Source organism: Erpetoichthys calabaricus, chromosome 12 (assembly GCF_900747795.2).
Source record: "Erpetoichthys calabaricus chromosome 12, fErpCal1.3, whole genome shotgun sequence".
Taxonomy (NCBI): domain Eukaryota; kingdom Metazoa; phylum Chordata; class Cladistia; order Polypteriformes; family Polypteridae; genus Erpetoichthys; species Erpetoichthys calabaricus.
In genome coordinates this window covers 243,982-263,342 of record NC_041405.2, presented here as the reverse complement: position 1 = coordinate 263,342, position 19,361 = coordinate 243,982, and the positions used below count along the sequence as shown (strand labels likewise).

The 19,361-nt window shown below is 43.8% G+C and overlaps 1 protein-coding gene across 1 annotated transcript in view; it reads right to left on the bottom strand.

Annotated features, from left to right (window-relative positions):
* The window catches only part of LOC114661606 (uncharacterized), a 42,732-nt gene that overhangs the window by 11,986 nt on the left and 11,385 nt on the right, over positions 1 to 19,361 (bottom strand). Inside the window, exons 2-5 of the mRNA XM_051934747.1 lie at positions 18,330 to 18,668; positions 17,064 to 17,372; positions 11,021 to 11,290; positions 2,403 to 2,498 (exon numbers count right to left, since the gene is read on the bottom strand). Coding sequence (XP_051790707.1) covers positions 2,403 to 2,498; positions 11,021 to 11,290; positions 17,064 to 17,372; positions 18,330 to 18,668 — 1,014 coding nt within the window. The remainder of the gene's footprint in view (positions 1 to 2,402; positions 2,499 to 11,020; positions 11,291 to 17,063; positions 17,373 to 18,329; positions 18,669 to 19,361) is intronic.

The following is a 19,361-nucleotide window of genomic DNA, read 5'->3' as shown; positions in this document are numbered from 1 at the left end:
CCACCACATTGTTCCTACCCTCGACATGTTGGACGTCTGCTGTGAAATCTGATATGTAAGCTGAGTGTCATTGCTGCCAGGTAGGCCAGGGCTCAGTGACTTTGAACACTGTGGGAACTACTGGTTTGAGGGTCAACAAACACAATGAATGTCAGGACTTGGGAAAGAAGTGGAAGTGGTGGAGGGCTAAACACAAACTCAGCAGTTCCCTGTTGAAGGCGCTGTACTTGTGTTCATTAGGTTGAAAATGTCTGCTGACAAACATCAATGACTGCCAAGCATCATCAGCCCACTGTTCAAACACCAACCCACTGCAGGGTCTGAAGCGTCAGTTGTAAGAGCAAGTGGATCATCGGGCAGCGGGAGACCAAGCATGGCCACTTCAGCTAAAGCATGTTAGGTGTTTGTGAAGGCCTCATGCAGTTCTTTGGACCACAGGACAGGGGGCTTTGCAGACTGACAGTCAAGCACCTCAAATAAAGGGCTGCCCAAGGAATAAAGTGGTGGTAGAAAGTGACCATGCCCAAGAACACCTGGAGGGTGCGTACAGTGAGGGGTTGTGGGAAATCAGGGACAGCAGAAACTTTGGAAGGCAAAAGAATCACACCCTCCGCTGAAATGCGATGTCCCAGGAACCCATGACGGGCCCTCCAGACAGACACTTAGCAGGACTGATGATCAAGCCATGCAGGCTGAGGAGCTCAACCTTGGAGTAGATGGCAATCAAGATGTCATCCAGGCAGACAAAAAGGAAGTTGAAATCACCGAGGACAGAGTCCATCAACCACTGGAATGTTTTTAAGGCCGCTGTATGAATTCAAACGACCCAAAGGGGGTGATGACTGCTGTTTTGGGGACGTCCACCAGGTGTACTAATGAGGTCCACCTTTGAAAAAATTATTTTCCCAGAGAGCCAGGCTGAGAACTCCTGTATGTGTGGAATCGGGCAGCAGTCCAAGACTGTGTGACCATTCAAGTGACAGTGAATACCACATGGCCAGAAACCACCAGCTGCTTTGGGCACCCTATGGAGGGGCAATGCCCATGGGCTGTTTGATTGGCACACAAGTGCCAGCCATTCCATGTCAGCAAATTCAGCCTTAGCAATGGCCAGCTTGTCTGCTCAACCTAACATCTTTTCAAGCCTTAACAGGACACTGAAGATCAGTTCTACTGGAGCTTATCTCACCATTAAATACAGAAATAAACACAAATACGGTGTTACTTGTCAAAGACGCTGCTGCCGTCTTCACGGTGTGTGTGAGCGTCAGTTGGCATTAAAGACACACATCACATGTAATGAGGGGGTGACGTCACAAATACTCCTGTAGTCTCAGTCAGGCTCACGTCAGTCAGTTCAGCGCAGACAGCGGTGGTGCAGCACCAGACCTGCGTGAGGTTGGCATATTCTGCCTGTGTGCCAGTTTGTGAACTGATTGATGTCAGTGAGTGTGTAGCTGTGGACGATGAGCTCTTTTAACACTGAATACTTTGAACGTGTTAGGAATATGTTAGACAGTAACACAGCACCATACGTGTCATCCATCACGTGCTGTCAAGTGAGTGACATTCACTTTCTGGTTCCGTCCCCAAGCCGAGCCCCTCAGATCCCCCACACATCCCACTGTTTCAGAATGTCTACAGCAAACAGCCCGACTAACGCTAAACAGATTCTTTATTTCAAGGCTTCTGTCACTCGCCTTCTGCTTGGCGGTGCCCTTCAGCCCTGCACAGGACTGGCGTACCACCCATCATGTTTAAATACACCCCTCAGCCCATGAGGATCAAGGGGTACACCTCTGATGTTTGTTCACTGATTTCACACTACGCATGTTCTTCACCCGAGTAGACGACCAGAGCACATGCATGCACAGCGTTACTGTCAAAGCCAGAGGGCGAAGTCTCAACACAACATCACCGTGATGTTTAACCGGAGTGCTGGGAGTAAACGGCCATACGACTACGTTAAGAGAGTCTTACTGACCTCGAAAAATAAAACCTCAGGAGCAGCAACTCAGTCACAAACACCAAGAATGTGGACCCTCATGGTGGGCAGCAGGTCTGTTCTTACAAAACGAGACGATTCATGACAGTCGCCAAGTGGAAGGACAAAGCAGGGTGGCAGGACCCTCGAGTTTGAGGCAGCAGAAGTCTCCATGTTTGGCCGCAGTGTTAACACTCATCTGCAGCAACTCGCTGGACGTTCTTTGTCTTTCATGTTCTCCAATAAAACACATAAAAGTCTCCAGAAAACTTTATAAAACTCAACAGGCAGTCGATAAATGCTGGAGCTTTCACAGGATTAAGGTCTTCAAGAGTTGAACAGAGGGAGGTGGACAGACAGACAAGGGACAGGAGACCAGTGACAGGAGAGAGCGAGATGGACAGACGGACAGACTTACCTGAAGATAAATACCATCTATAAAGGAGGATGAGGAGGAGGATGAGGAGGACGAGTACGACTATCCCAGCAATCTCTCCTGCTGCCAACCCGCTGCCTGCACATGTGGAGAGAATCAGAAACACTTGTGTTAGGCCATGTTGGACAGTCTGACCGTCACTGTGAGGTTAAAGCCAGTAAATGTAATATCAGCACAACTGATGGTCATTGGTGTTCCTGCAACTGACATAATAATCAGCATAAATGACGACTCTTTATATTTTATTCATTTCCCAATTGGAAGACTAAACTCTCATTAAATGAGACTGTCATCAGTAATGTGTGACACACACACACACACAGGAGAGCTGACTGTTAACAAAGTCAACGCTGTCGTCAAAGTGGGGACACTGAGCGCCATTTTAACGTCATAACCCGCCGAGAGAACACACGTCTCATGAAAGTGTTTGCCAGCCAGTTCTGAATGAATCTCAGATCTTTATGTCGTTCTTTAAGAGTTTTGCATTTTTTTCTATAGGAAAGAAAAAGTTCAAGCTGAGTTGACGTCGATTCTTTTTGCGATGTTTCTTATTGTCCTTAGCCTGCGCTCTTCTGCATATATTTATCTTGTATTGTCCTAATGGTGCACATAAATTGTGTTGTTTTGTTCATTGCATGTTTGGCTTATGTTCTGATTGTCAGTCGATCACGAAGTCCAAACACAGACAGACAAAGTGAAACTCAATTTATGAAAGCCTCCATAGCTCTGGGGTCCTGGCTACAACATAAGGCAGACACCCCACAAAGCCCCCTCAAGCGATTCTGTGTTTGTGACCCTAAAAGGGCCCGATGTCCTCAGCAGTTTCTGGACTGCATCTCTCAGTCCAGTCAGGATCTTCATGCTGCCATCTGGTGGCCTGGAGGTTGGCATCCAAACCACTACCAGCGCTCAAGGCTGGGGGGCTGTCAGAATCAGGGCCTGTTAAGGCCCACTGACCCATTGCTTGTGTGATTTTGGACTATATAAGAAATGAATTGTTGTTCTTCCCTGACTGCACTCACGTCAAACAGGCAACACAGACCCAGCTTTCCCAGCCTAAGACCCCCGTTTCTAACTTGAGGCCCTTGTTGAGATTTTCCCCTGTCCTGTGCCATCGTTCTGCTTTTATCTACAGTGGCCATGAAGGGCCAATAATCACACAAACAAAACAAGAAGTGACCAGTAGATCAAGACATGAGTTAACATAAAGATTGCACACAATACACAGCACCCACATATTACATACAACACAATCACAGATGACACTGAAGCCATTCGACTCACACCTGGCAGTCCTGAAGTCACTCAGCTTGTCACTCGGCTTCTTCTAGAACTACTCAGCTCAGTTCAGTTCATTTTATTATTGTGTAGTGCCAGTCACCGAGTGACAAACTCGCAGTTAAAAAGCAAACATAAACTACACAAATTACATCATTTACACATAGAAAGCTACACGTTAGTTTAAAGACACCGTTAAAGCGCAAAGCCAATAAGCAGTGAAGCTAATCATCTGCACCCATTAATATTATTAAGCAAAGGCCAGCTGAAAGCGGAGAAGAGCAAAATAAAATCTGTGGGAAGCAACATCAATGGAGAGAATATCCATCCTGGGGTCTCCTGTTAGTGACAACAGATGAAGTGCTGGAGACCTCAGCCAAGTGGACACCCACCCACTCCTGGCCATTTCACTTTATTACAGAAGATTCTGCTGGCCATCAGGTATGAAGGCAGATTTTTTATGTCCTTGGATTCTAAAGACTCCATTGTATCTCAGGTGCTTTTTAACAGGCAGGAGCAGCAGCCTGGCAGTACGGCAGTGATATGGAGAGGAGACACAGAAGAGAGAAGGACCAGTAACAGTTCATAACTATTGGAATACAGAAATACATCCATATGGTCCAAATGACTCACAGACAATATGTACAGCAGCTCTAGTCAGGGTGTGCTGACCCCGATGTGCACATTCTGTGTTCAGCTTTCTCACGTGTATCCAGTGTGATTACAACTGAGTCGGGCTGTTGACAAAATCCCACGGGGTTTAAAACACAAGTTAAATATTTGCTAAAAGTGTCAGTTTCCACATCAATGTGTACATTGAAGTCCCTCATCAACACCACACAATCATCATTTATAGCCTGATCAGATAAAAGGCCACCAAATTCAGTCATGAACAATGAAGAAGGTCCTGGTGGTCTGCAGTCTCACACTATCATCACACTATGCCCAGAGGGGACTGGGTGGTCTCGTGGCCTGGAACCCCTACAGATTTTATTTTTTTCTCCAGCCTTCTGGAGTTTTTTTTTGTTTTTTCTGTCCACCCTGGCCATCGGACCTTACTCCTTTTCTATGTTAACTAATGTTGTCTTATTTTAATTTCTTACTTTGTCTTTTATTTTTCTTTTCTTCATTATGTAAAGCACTTTGAGCTACTTTTTGTATGAAAATGTGCTATATAAATAAATGTTGTTGTTGTATCATTGTGCTTAATGCGAGGCCTCAAAGAATGTAAATGTGAGTACCCGGAATCATATATTTGACTGTATTTCTAACAATTTTTATAAAAGAAACTTGTCTTTTTTCTCTTTCTTCATCATGTAAAGTACTTTGAGCTACATTGTTTGTATGAAAATGTGCTCTAGAAATAAATGTTGTTGTTGTTGTAAACACACACACAGAATCATACCAAGGCAACCTCGTTGACTGCCTCCTAATTATTTTCTTGTTCTGCTTTGTTCTTCTGCAATAAAGTAAACAAACACCTTTACGTACTGTTCCTACTATTGAGTGGCGCCCTCACTCTCAGCCTTATAAACCTCGCAGCACAAATATAATGGCAAATCTCTGGCTGCACCAGGTGCTCAAAGAAATCTAACTTATTATTTCAATAACTCTAGACATTAAGACAAAGCATAGAAAGTTAAAAGCAGCATGGTATTTATTACAAGAATAATAATACCACCACTGGGACAAAGAATAGAAAATAGGTACTGATAGGAAAGTCTGGATATATATAGTCTTTAAAAAAAGCTTACAAAAAAGTTGCAGATGACAAGGATGAATGTCCCAGGGTGGCGTTTGATTTAGCAATCAATGTTCATGATGCTTTTCTGACGACCAGCGATGTCTTCATCTGTTCTTCTTCCTCTCTCCTTCCTTACTTCCTTACATCCTTACGTCCCTACTCATTCCTCAGACGAGGCATATTTATTATAAAATTGTACCAGGGGGTTTTGCAAGATGTGATTGATAGATATTCTGATTGGCTGGCTGTCAATATGAAGAATTAATTCATTGTCCATTTTCCCAAACAATAAAACCTTTTATGTTCTCTGAGGTGTCAGCAGATCTTCCTTTCCCAGGCTGTAAAACCATTTTAGCACTATGCTGTGAACAACTGTTATAAAAGTGAGGTGTAAGGGAAGAGGACATGCCTTTTTATTATAATGCCTCCTACACCTGAATTCATCTTGTTGGGATTGAGCAAAATATAATAATAAAAATATAGAGAATAATTTGTAGATTGTATATACCATAACAAGTATTCAGGTCATTATTGTTAAATTTTTATTGTGAAGCTGCGGTGCATTCTGTACATAGACAGGGAATAAAATAAAGAACAGGAGACAAGATCATCAGCCAAACAAGACGTTGGGATTCCCAAAGAAACTGACAAGGCCTCTGTGGCCTGAAGAAAACATGAAGGTGATGTATGGCCGGACTTCAGAAGACTCCTCTTCACCATCATCTTCACCATCCTCCTTCACAATCTTCTCCACTATTTTGTTCTTTGGTTATGCAGTTCTTGAAGCCCTAATTGCGACTGAGCACAGACCCCAGTTGGATTATTTTCTACAGTTATCTTTATTAGTCACAGACAGACCCCCTCATACCAGACCAGGAATGAAGACATCACTTCACGCCCAGTGTGACTTGTGTAACACTTATGTAGGATGCTAGCTGAGATCTTCACTTTCTTCAGCCCTCTTAATAACTGGCTGCGCTGTTGACATTATTTATAGACTAGGGGGCTTCGCTCGCCAACCCACGTGTTTGGTTTTCCAGATACACACTTTTAAGATTTTTTTTTCTTTGAATTGTTGCTATTTCATTTGTTTCACTTTTATTTCAGAACTTCTGTAAAAACAATATTTGGAATATATGGAGTCCCAATATGCTGAATCTTTTAAATGAGGTCAGTAAGATGTGTGTTTAATGACTTTGTACCATAATTCAGGATATGTCTCTCTATTTGGAATTTTAGCACAGACAAAACGATCTTCATCCTCAGCAGTTATTTTTTTTGCAAAGTAACCAACAAATGCATGTGAGGTAAACCCCGTTTTAGAAATTCTCTGACTTAAACTTCAAAGGCTTACAATATTTATATACGTACTTCAGACATATCACCTATGACCATATATTCAATCTCTATTCACCTTTTTTATATATTTCCAAGTAACACTTTCTCTTTTTTTTGTGTTAATGTGATGTTCACTGTCTGTAAGAGCCATTTCCTAGTTATATAAGATTCATAAATATTTTACTAGATGACAACGCATAATCTATGGGAGGTTCCTATAACCCCCATAAGTAGAATTTAATTGGTATATTCTTGCCATTTCTAACAGCTTTGAGTAAACATTATTCTTCAGTTAGTGCCAGCCTTGCCATGTGTAAGGTGCAGAGGCATACGGTTTTAAACCGTGACCGTGCCTGCACATGTGCCCGCACCTATGGGCTTTTTGAGTGTGTGAAGTAACTCATAAAGATAACGCGCTTATTTAAGCACAAAGCCGTACATTTAAAGCATACAGAGGAAGAAGCTAAGAATCCTTAAGTAAAGAAGAAGAAGTAAAGAAGTTTAAGTACAGAAATAACTAAAGTTTCTCAAAAAAAGCTAAGTTTAGAGAAGATACATTTTTTCTTTTTTTTATTCTTGTGTGGATTATTTGCTTTTAACTTTTACTAAATAATTTTAAAACAAACTTTTGGACTAAGAGATTTCTTTCGACACGCGTTTTACCCATGCTTGATCTCGCCTTACGCTTCGGCGGCTACACTGTCTTTGTTTGACACTGTCGTTTTTTCTGCTTTCATATTCTGTATCTTGCTTAGCATGTGTATCACACCTACGTTTTTTTTTTTTTTTCTTTGAGTCTTTTGAATTCCAGTTTTCATCATCCCTAACCTGCTCTGCATGTGTTTGGCCCCCTGTTTTAACCTCTTTATGACTTTTACTTTGTTTTCTAGTCTTTGTCTTTTATTTCTGACCTCGCTATTGTCCTGCTTTTTTTTCAATGACACCTGGTCCGTGCTGATTATTTTCCATTTTTCGAGTAATAATTTCCATTTGTTTGCGCTACTGCGATCTTTACTTTCTTTATTTTATACATTCTAATTTTCCTACTTTCATATTCTCTAACTTTCTCCACACGTGTACCATGCAAACATTTTTTTTTTTGAGCCTTTCGAATTCCACTGCTTTCTCTGCTCTGCATGTGTGAAGCGCCAAAGTCATTTTGAAGTTCGACTTTGTCTTTTACTCTTTGTCTTTTAATTCTGAGCACAATTGGACCTGCTTTTTTTCAATTCCACTTGTTCCAGGCTAATTATTACTTTCCTTATTTTCTGAATTTGCTCATTTTCCTCCACAACGCTTTTGAGTTTCTTTTCTCCGCGCTGCTTTCTTCTTTGCTTAGTCGTCAATGTTTCATTAATAACGTATTGTCCTTATACGCTTTATATGCGCTGAGACCCTGGATCTGTGTGTGCTCAAATCCTTTAGACGACTGAATGTTTTGCTGCCCGTTGTCTTATTTGTTGGTTGTAAGTAGGGCGTGTCTTGCGAGAATCTCATGTTCTATGTCATCACGAGACGGTCCTGGGTCAATCTCTTGGCACAAAGTCTCATGTTTAAGGTCCCCGTGAGACGCTCTGTGGCCATTCTCTTTCATCGCGCGGGTCTCCAGTCTTTGTCTCTTCCAGGATTTTTTTTTACAATAGAGAGATGTATGTCGTGTTTTCATTGAAGTCCCAGCAGTTCTCCAGTGTTGCTGCCAACTCTCTCAACTTGTCCTTGGATTGAGGACCACTGGCTGTACTGCTTCAGAATTCCTCCTAAAATCAGTGAGTGGCTCTCTCAGTCTCCTGACATTTAGTTGGAGGTTCTGCTCCTGGCACCACCTCAGCATCTCTTTGGCGTCTTCTTCAAAGTGTGCCACATTGTTAGAGGTGTCAGTCACAGCTGTGTCATTTGCAAACTTGGAAGCTAAACAATTGCACCTCGAGCTATGAGTAGAGATGGAGAAGAGTATGGGAGCAATCACTGTGCCTTGTGAATCTCCTATCAGTGACGTACTGCAGAAATAGAACTGTCGACCTTAACACTCTGTTCCCTGTGAAGGAGACACTCCATAATCCACAGGTCCTCCTGTAACTCCTGTAATTCACTGCAGAAGATATCAGGACGAAGTAAAGTCAGTGCACAGTATCTTCACCAAGGAGTCGGGTTTCTTCAAATGTGTGGAACTGCTATGAAGTATGAGAGCCACAGTACGTCCAAAAAGGAGCCAACCTGTAGAGTAAGGCAGGCAAGAGCAGCTGCCTCAGACATTTTCTCAAGTGTTCTGTAAGGTCCACATGACAATAATCAATTAAATTGAGTGGACGGTTAGTTTATGGAATTGTCCAAATTTTAGAACCCTTCCAAAGCTTTGGAATTCTGTACTCTTTAACAGAGAAATTAAGGAGTTGACACAGGATTGCTGAGCTCCCTCTTTAAGGAGCCATCCCTTCATTAGATCACTTTCAGGTGCTTTGTAAGGCGTCACGTTCCTCAGGACTTCCCTCAATACTGCGTCTCAGGAGTTGGCACCGTAAATCCTTAATTTAGTGTTACATGTTGGGAGTAAAAATGTGAGGTTTGAATACACAATGAGTGGTCTGAAAGTCAAGTGTCCACCTTATGAGAAGGATTTAGGAGTCATAGTGGACTCTAAGCTATCGACTTCCAGACAGTGTTCAGAAGACATTAAGAAGGCTAACAGACTGTCAGGTTATATAGCGCCTTGGTGTGTGCAGTACAAGTCACAGGAGGTCCTGTCAAGCTTTATAACACACTGGTGAGGCCTCATCTGGAGTCCTGTGTGCAGTTTTGGTCTCCAGGCTACAAAAAGGACATAGCAGCACAACAGAAGGTCCAGAGAAGAGCAACTAGGCTGATTCAAGGCTACAGGGGATGAGTTAGGAGGAAAGATTAAAAGAGCTGAACCTTTACAGTTTAAGCAAAAGAAGATGAAGAGGAGACCTGAGTGAAGTGTTTAAAACCTTCTTGTAAGGCTCCTGAAATTGTCAAATCGAGTGAAGTTGTGTATTTTAAAGCCAGCCATTCTTTTTTCTCTCAGCTGTTCTCTGCTCTGCCTTTTGACTCTTCCTCCTCTACATTATCCTCATCCTCACCTGTCTCTCAGTCTTCTTATCAAGAAATGGCAGCACATTCAGTGACCTTTACATTTTCAGAGTGTCTGCCTAAATTAAGTCACAGCATTAAACGAATCCTCCACCTAAAACATCCATGGATAAAAACAAAATTCTCACATCCCTCATGTCACATAATTCACATGTCTGCCATTCCATCATCCAGTTGAATGCTCAACATGTGGAAAATGCAGAGCTAAAGTCTACAAAGAGCAGCCTAACGTAACTCCCTCACTGTTCTGAGTGAGTTAGGACCGCATGGAGAGTTGTGGTTATGGCATCCTCTGTAGACCTGTTTGCCCTGTAAGCATACTGGTGTATGTCTAACATGGGTGGGAGGTTTGAAATGATACAAGTCCGGACCAGTTCCTCAAAGCACTTCATGATCACAGGGGTAAGCGCCACTGGACAACAGTCATCCATGCTGCTGATGGTAGTCATTTTGGGCAGTGCAACTATAATGGAGGACTTCAGTCAGGGTGGAATAGTGGACTGGGATAAGGACTGATGGAAGATCTTGGTAAAGGCCCCACCCACCCAGTTGATCCACACAGTCCAACAGCACTCATCCACAGACGCCATCAGGTCCCACTGCCTTCCTCAGGTTCACCATGAGGATGAGGCTGTTGTGGGCTGATGGATAATGACCTGCATCAGGTGACCTGACCTCCTAAAGTCACCACACCGGCCATTAACAGCGCTCTGGGACAACAGGCTGAACCTGAAGGGTCCTAAGGTCACTCCTGGCTCCACATCTCTGACCTCTTAGCCTGAGAAGACAGACAGATTGCCCTCCAGGCCCAGCTCCAGATGCACCCTGCACAATTCCAGACTCTGAGTGTGGGACCCCCGGATGGTCAGAGCCTTAGGTGGTTGCTTGGTTCACAGATGCTCAGATTTGTGGTGTTGTTACGTTTAATACTCGTGAGAAGTGCGCCGTATAACAATGAAATGACTTGAGCTGACCTTTTGTTCACTTTAAGGCCTTTAACTACACATCCTAATTGTTCAGGTTAAACAGCAGAATTCCACTGCGGACTCAATGAGGTTCAAAGGCATCCCTCATTCTCTCCCCACGTTGCCCTCACCTCCTCATGATGACAGCCCCCATTAAGTGTACTCACTTGTGACGTATTTCCTCTCAGATGCGCCAGTCATGTGCTCCACTTGACAGGACACCGGCTCCCGACTGTGTGGAGTGAACTCTAACGAGCTCTCTGCAGTGAAGGTGCCAGTGGGTGACCATGACGCTTGTGGGGTCTCTGACTTCATGACCTCCTCACTCCTCCTCCAGGTAAAGACCACCTCTGATGGGTAGAAGTTCTCAGCACGGCAGACTACCTGATGGGCATGCAGCAGCACTGCAATACCCATCAATGAGACCACTGGAACCCCTGAAAAATAACAAGAGCGGGAGAAAATGGAGAAGATGAAGAGAAACATCACTGGTGAGCCGACTGCAAACACAACATCAGGACTCAGCAACTTCAGTATGGTGGACTTCAAGTGTATTGAGTGTCATGGTGTCTTTGTCCAGGGGGTCCTACTGACTCACTCACAGTCCTTATAGACTCACACGTCAGTGACATCAGGTGACTTCTGTTTAATCAGCTGAGACTGAATTTTGGTCATTTAAGCCGATGTCACATTACATGACTTTTTGTCGTGGGGCATGGCAGACTCGGCGACTGCAGTCAGTGGTCTCGTCACTGCGCCACGTCAGTGTACACGACTCAAAATCACTGAGCACGTCTACTCTACTGACGGAATTACAACTTTCCAGCTCAGTTGTGCTCAATCCTTTTTATGACAGCCAACAGTGTGCTGCCCACCAGAGCCGGCAATGTACCAGTGCTATGTGAAGGGTTAACAGCTGCAGCGAGTTCAGCTCCAATCTCAGCCTTTTTAACATTTGTTTTAGTACATAAAACACACGACACGAGACAGACGAACCTCTCCTCTGTTTGTGAGATTCAAAGCACGCGTGTCCCTCATTCCTCATCACTACACTGTTTGCACTGGGCCTCTGGATGAGCCTCAATGGTTTATTTGGTTGTCAGTTCTCCAGAACACTAGGCCCACCCTCTGATTAACACTTTCTAACTATCAGAGCGAGTCACAGACTAATTGGTCTCATTCATTAGGAATGTCACATCAGGCCACCGGCTTCATGGGAGTCACTGCTAGGATTGAGTAAATGAAGACTACAACTGAAAATGACTGGCAAAGTCACCTATTGTGACATGGACTTTAGTCCCGCACCTGATCCGCACAGACAGACCCTCCGCTACACCAGTCAACATCCATCATGGCCATAAAAAGGAGAGAAAGGCCTTCCTGTCCATGACGCTTCATACCAGCAGCACACAGCAGGGACTGAGCCATGAAAAACACCTGAGATCAAAGGACCCGAGTCAGGTGTCACATGACAGCCAAATGTCACCAGGCTGATGGCAGCTGATCAAAGTGAGACATCACAGTCATGGCACCATCTACACAACAAATGACCACACTGAGAGACATTCACATGTAGATCTAAAGACAGGCAGGTCCACTGCTCCATGGCGAGGACTGAATCTACAATGCAGGACCTGACGTTCACCTGGCAGATGGGGTCTCGGTTTCCAGAATCCACCACAGGCTTTAGACTTTGAACCTCACCAGTTGTCCTACATTTTAAAAATGGTGACCACCACCCCAGTCTGCCAGTCTCACCTTCCATGTGACACTGAAGGTCACTGAAGGTATGAGAAGCCAAAATATCCTCATACTGCGATACATTCTGCCATTTCAGTTAGCCTTCATATACCACTACGCCCTCGACACCATGAAGTTTCCTAATTGCAGTGCCCTCTGCTACAGAGCTGGACCCAACACCAACACACCCAGTCTGAGGGGGGCATATCCACTGCTTTAGGAGTCCCTCAGAGCACTCGAACCACCTCTCACCTTCATCACCAGTTGTAAGTTTGACTTTTCTGGTTCTTTGTTTTGTTACAGCACCGCCTAATGCAGACAATAATTTCAATGCACATCTTTTTGGTAATAATAAAAATACAAGTTTACAGGGGGATATTACAGTCATGGGGGATTTTAACTTCCTGAAAATTAACTGGGAAAAACTTGGAAATAGTGGAGCACAAGAGCAGGAGTTTGTAGATGTAATCAGTGACTGTTCTTTAGCACAGAATGTTAAAGCAGGAACACGGGGTGAAGCCTGTCTGGATTAAGTATTTAGTCATAATCAGATAGAACTGAGGGGGTCGAAGTGATTGGATCACTAGAGTCACATGACCATAATATAATACAATTCTCTGTGTTTTGAAAGATTGAAGATGCAAAGAGTAAAATGCTAATGTCTAAGGAGGACACACTGGGATAAGCTTTAAAGGGTGGAGACAGTCGGGGAGCAGTGGAACAAGATTAACAATGTGTTACATGTAATGCAGGACAAGTACGTACCTACATTAGGAATTAGTAGGAAATAAAAAAACTGTAGAGGGTAAATAAAGAGCTAAAAAAGAAGCTGCAAAGGAAAGAAACAGATGAATAAGGCATATAAGACTAATGACTGCAAAGTGAATGGAAAAGTGTATGAGAACATGAGGGCAACCATTAAGAAGAATATCAGGGAGGATAAAAGACAGTTGGAGAGGCGAAAGAAGACCCTAAGAGATTCTTTCAGTATTTTAGTAGTAAAAGAACAGTCAAGGAGGAGGTGAAGTGCATCAGAAATAGTAAAGGAGAATTAAAAGATACAGACAGTGAAATAGCGAATGCTCTAAACTTGCATTTTTCTAAGGTGTTTACAAGTCAGCAAGTGGATAACCTGCCAGAGGTAACAGGGACTACTAAGGAGGTACTGAGAGATTTGGAAATTGTAGAGGGAGAAGTGGTGCTCAAATTAAATAAGCTGAAATCAAACAAACCAACAGGACCAGATAATATTTACCCTCAAGTTCTTAAGGAGGCTAGTGAGTGCAGATATAAACCCATAACACGTATTTTTAGGAAGTCACTGTGCACTGGAGAGATTCTGAAGGACTGGAAAATGGCAAATATCATCCCATTATATAAAAAGGGTGACAGGGCAGATCCAAGCAACTATAGGCCAGTAAGCTTAACATGCATCACAGGAAAGTTAATAGAAGGAATTATTAAGGAGAAGATTGAGCAACAAGGACAGGAGTTTTTAAGAACAGTCAGTGTAGGTTCAGAAGAGGGAGGTCGTGTTTTACTAACAGGCTGGAATTCTATGAGGAAGAACAAAAGGATACAACCAGAGTGGAGCAGATGAGATTATTTATCTTGACTTTCAGAAGGCATTTGATAAGGTGCCACATGAGATGGTGGGCATCACACTAAAAGAAGTGGCAGTTCAGGATGTGGGGTGTAGATGGGTGCAGAATTGGCTCAGACACAGGAAGCAGAGGGTGATGGTGCAAGGAACCTCATCAGAATTGACTGATGTTAAGAGTGGTGACCAGCAGGGGGCAGTGCTGGGGCCACTGCTTTTTTTAATATCTATAAATGATTTAGATAGGAATATAAGTAACAAGCTGGTGAAGTTTGCAGATGATACCAAGATAGGTGGATTAGCAGATCATCAAGAATCCATTGAATCTTCACAGAAGGACTTCGACAGCTGACAGGCTTGGGCAGATTTGTGGCAGATAACATTTAATGTCAGTAAATGTAAGGAATTACACATAGGAAGTAAAAATGTGATGTTTGATTTCACAATGGGGGTCTGAAAATCGAGAGTCCACCTTAGGAGAAGGATTTAGGAGTCATAGTGGACTCTAAGCTATCGACTTCCAGACAGTGTTCAGAAGACATTAAAAAGGCTAACAGAATGTCAGGTTATATAGCGCCTTGATGTGTGAGTACAAGTCACAGGATGGTCTGCTCAAGCTTTATAATGGACTGGTGAGGCCTCATCTGGAGTCCTGGGTGCAGTTTGGGTCTCCATGAAGACATAGCAGCACAAGAGCAACTAGAGCAGAGAAGAGCAACTGGCTGATTTCAGGGCTACAGGGGATGAGTTAGGAGAAAAAATTAAAAGAGCTGAGCCTTCACAGTTTAAGCAAAAGAAGATTAAGAGGAGACCTGACTGAAGTGTTTAAAATTATGAAGGGCATTAGTCCAGTGGATCGAGACTGTTATTTTAAAATGAATTCATCAAGAACACGGGGACACAGCTGGAAACTCATTAAGAAAAATTTCACACAAACATTAGGAAGTTTTTCTTTACACAAAGAAGCACAGACACTTGGAATAAGTGACCAAGTAGTGTGGTGGACAGGAGGACTTTAGGGGCTTTCAAAACTTTACTTGATGTTATTTTAGAAGAATTAAGTGGATTGGACTGGCGAGATTTGCTGGGCTGATGGCCTGTTCTCGACCTTATTGTTCTAATGTTGTATCACTTTACTGCCTGCCCCCCTTTGCTAGTGTTATTATTGGCTCTGTCTCGCTCTCTGGGGTATACACAGAAAAGGGCAGACGTCCTCTAATGGGAGCAGCGAGGCACAGAAGCCGTCAGTCCTGGATGAAGACGGACGACTAACTGCAGACCCCCTGCGAGTGTAGTGTGACTGCCAGGTCGACTCTCCTTCCAGGCCAGGTGAGTGTGAGGATAGGAGAGCTGCAGCAGAGGTGGAGGACCCCATGGGGGTCTCTGTAACAAAACACCTGGGTGTAGGAATTAAGAAAGAGCTTAATGCCAGGATGACATTGATGCCAGGATGCCATGCTGTGTGACTTCTATAAGCTCTGCCACCTCTTAATGGTCCATGAGAGCGCATTGCTGTGAATATTTCAGAGATTCTTGGCACTTCACTGCTATTGAGGTGACGGTCTGCTGATTTTCAAAGCTCAATTTATATCATTACAGACCCCCAAATACCCGAGAATTACCTCACATATTATTACTGAAACTTTCAATTTCCATTGTTTTCCAACATCCTTAAAATCAGATTCTGGTTGCCAATTTATTTCCTATTTCTGATGAAGTTTTTATTCAGCCATTTTATTCAGAGTTTATTTGTAAGTCAGGCTGAGTGCAATGGACAAACCAACAGAGCAAATCAGGAATTGGGAGAACATTTGCTGTGTGATATCAAAAAGGACCTACACACTGCAGAACAACTCTGCCTTTGGCCGAATGATCGGGAGACATTTATAAGCCATGATTTACAGGAATTGCACATCTTAAATATCAGTACAGTTATAACCACGACGCTCCTGCGTCTCAGCATTCAGTCCCAGCTATTTAAATGTTCTCAAAGACAGTAAACAGATTTATTCGGAGATTTGGAGGAACTGGAAGAAAACAAGCACAGCTGTTAAAAAGACTCCAGTGGTGGACACAGAGAATCCTCCTAACATCAGGCTGGTCACAGCAGTGTGGCTCACCAGGCCACATGTCCTGCTAAAGGCCTGAGCTCCACCACAGAATGGCCGTCTAAAGTAATGACTCAGATTACTTGTACGCCATCTTCACCTGCCACTTCTAGCTCCTCGTGTTCTTGTGTGTGTTTCGCTCTTCCAGTCCTTATTCTCATAAAGCTACTTGGCCATCTATAAACTCTGACTGACATCCTCAACATGGAGGCCGAGGTTCACATCTCAGGTGCTCCCTGCGTGGAGTTCAACAATAAATGAACAGACAGAAGTCATTGCTTTCCATTTCTGTTCATCACTTTCTTGCTCTTTTCTTTTCCTATTTTTTAAACTAACCCGTGTCTTTATGTTCACTCATTCAGGATTCAGCCATTTGTTACATTTCTACACTTGTCTCCGTGTTTGGAGTCAGCAGTCAGTGAAGAGCGCTACTCACAGATCAACTGAACTGAATTGAATTGTTGCACTTCAGTCTTGAATGTCTTGAACTCTGACCCTTTGGCCACACAATCCCACCCAAACCTGCACAGCACTCAGTGACAGAGCAAGTGGAGCACATAAGCACACCGACTCTTCCTCGTCTAGATGTTTCCTAATCTTCCTCTTCTATGATTACACAATCCTTTATTTTATACAAGGCGGCCATTTTCTCCTCCGTCTTACCTTTCAAACTATTTAAGAGCACTAACTGAGTATCCTCCTCGTGTTTACAGCCTTCAGTCAGTAGGAGGTGCTGTGCTACAATGACAAAGTCTTACCAACCTGGTGTGGTGGAGACTGTGATTGGCTGATCCACAGATGCATGTGTCACTTCACAGCTTATTGTGTCTCTGCTGTTCCTGATGTCACTCACGTCAAAGGTGTAGACACTCCTGGCACTGAAGGACCCATCAGGTAGACGCCACCTGGATGGACTTTGATCCGATGTCAGCCTCTCTGTTTTTAACAAATCACCCTTTCTTGTGATGTTAAAGCTGATGGCTTGTGGGTAGAAACTCACAGCTTCACAGGTCACCACTCCTTCAGACAGACTGAGGTTCGTTTCCAGCTTTATGGACACCTGAGGAGTCGCTAAAAACAAAAGGACAGGCGGTCAGTGAGGCAGGAGGTCCCAATCAGGGAGGCAGGAGGTCCAAATCAGTGTGTTCAATTCTACAAGGGGACACAGCTGACATGTTAGAACCCAGCAGTCCAAGACTCAGCTGCTCCCACCATTATCCCCACACAGCCCTGTGTACTGTTTGAACCTTCAACCAACAGTTTCATTTGAGTGACCAACAAATCCTACACTGAAATGTTCTTCTCTTTTATTTCCAAGTTTACTGGAAAGTCAGAATTGCTTTATTTTACTGTGACATTGTTTGATGTCACCTGACCGAGGGGGCTTTCTGTCAAAGTCCAAAGAGGTTCATATGCCTCCAAAAAGACCAGACATCCAGTCCAGTATGGGGGGCTGTATTATAACATGGGGCCACTTTTAATCAGAGGGGTCTCAGAATGGACAGAAGGACAGTAAAATGAAGCAAAATACGTCAAGAGAACCCGTCTGCTAAAAAAGAAAACCTGAAGATTGAGCCAAAGTGCATCTTTAATTTAGCAGGACTTTGGGGACAAAAACACAAAGATCAAGTCATCTTAGGGGGTCTCAGAGACCAACACTGCAGCTGATGGCCTCCAAAGGCCCAGTGAAGGCTCTGATCTCAGTCTGACTGACAGCGCAGTTTGAAAAGCGTCACTCGTGTAACCCAAGCGATTTAAGGGGGGCAGACGTACCCCAGTGGTCTAAAGACTGTGATTACTGCAGAAGGGGGATCTACAGACACTGAAGTGGGGGATTGATGGAGTGGATAAAACGAAATGTGTGTTTCAGTGCTTTACAATAAAATAAATAAATCACAGAAAACAAACGGTGAAGGGTCTGAAAAGTTTGGCAAGACAGTCAATCTCATTAAAGCCCACCGGACAGACCCTCATAACTGGACAGAGTCAACCAGTAAGACCTGCAGGGTGTTTTAGCAAACGGCTTACCTCTGACAGACACATAGATGTCCACATCTCCTTCTTCTCCTTTATGTTGCACTGTACACCTGTACTGACCGCCATCATCAAAGCTGACAGACCTGATGAGCAGAGATGTGTTTCCACTCTTCATCCCCTCAGTGTTCAGGCTCAGTCTCGGTCTCTCAATGAGGTCCTCCTGGTCGTACTTTGCTACGCTCAGTGCATATTGTATCCAGGTGACTGTCAGCTGTTTAACATCAATGGCACCTGACGTCACCGTGAAGGAACACTGCAGCAGGACCTCTGACCCAATGTGAACCACTGGGTAAGGCTGTGCGGTCTGAACTGTGACAAGAGACTCTGAAACTGAAAAGAGAAGAAACAGGGACATCAGGAAGCTGGACATTCATAGAGAACACAGCATGGCTTTAGGTCAGGACAGCAGGTCAGAGTCGTGAATAAAAGAACCAGAAGTGACAGAGAGACTCGCAGAGGACACAACATCTCTAAGCATCAGACAAAGGCAGAAGGAGCCAATCTGGTGAGCTGACTCTGAGTGGCCTGAAGGTGACCTGACCTGCACATCCGAGCACTTTGTGGTGACACACAAAATAAGAACTGAGGAGAAACAAGATGGAGAGAAGAGGAGTGACGGACTGTCATGTTCAGAGGTCCTCAGCTGTGGCTTTAAGGAGATCTCTGGGACATTGAGAAGTGGGACTGAGGGTCAGTGACACAATAAGAGCAGCGAGCACAAAGGTGGCTTTATTAGGGCAAAGTCACAACTAATAAAAAGGGAAGTTAATATAAATACTTAGTTAAAAACAGAAAGATGAAATGGTCATTAAGAGCAAATCATTTTATTACAAACCTGAAACTGCAGAAACCATTAAAAAGAAATCTAAAACCAAATATCAATCCCCATGTGAGGGGCTCTGAGCAGTCGGCCCTGAAGATCGAAATACAAAAATCCTTGAAGCTCCCTGAAGCTCGGAGGGCCTGCCAAAGCAGAGGACCAGGTGGACTGTGTGGAGATCAGCGTGCAGCAGCAGTTCTCGT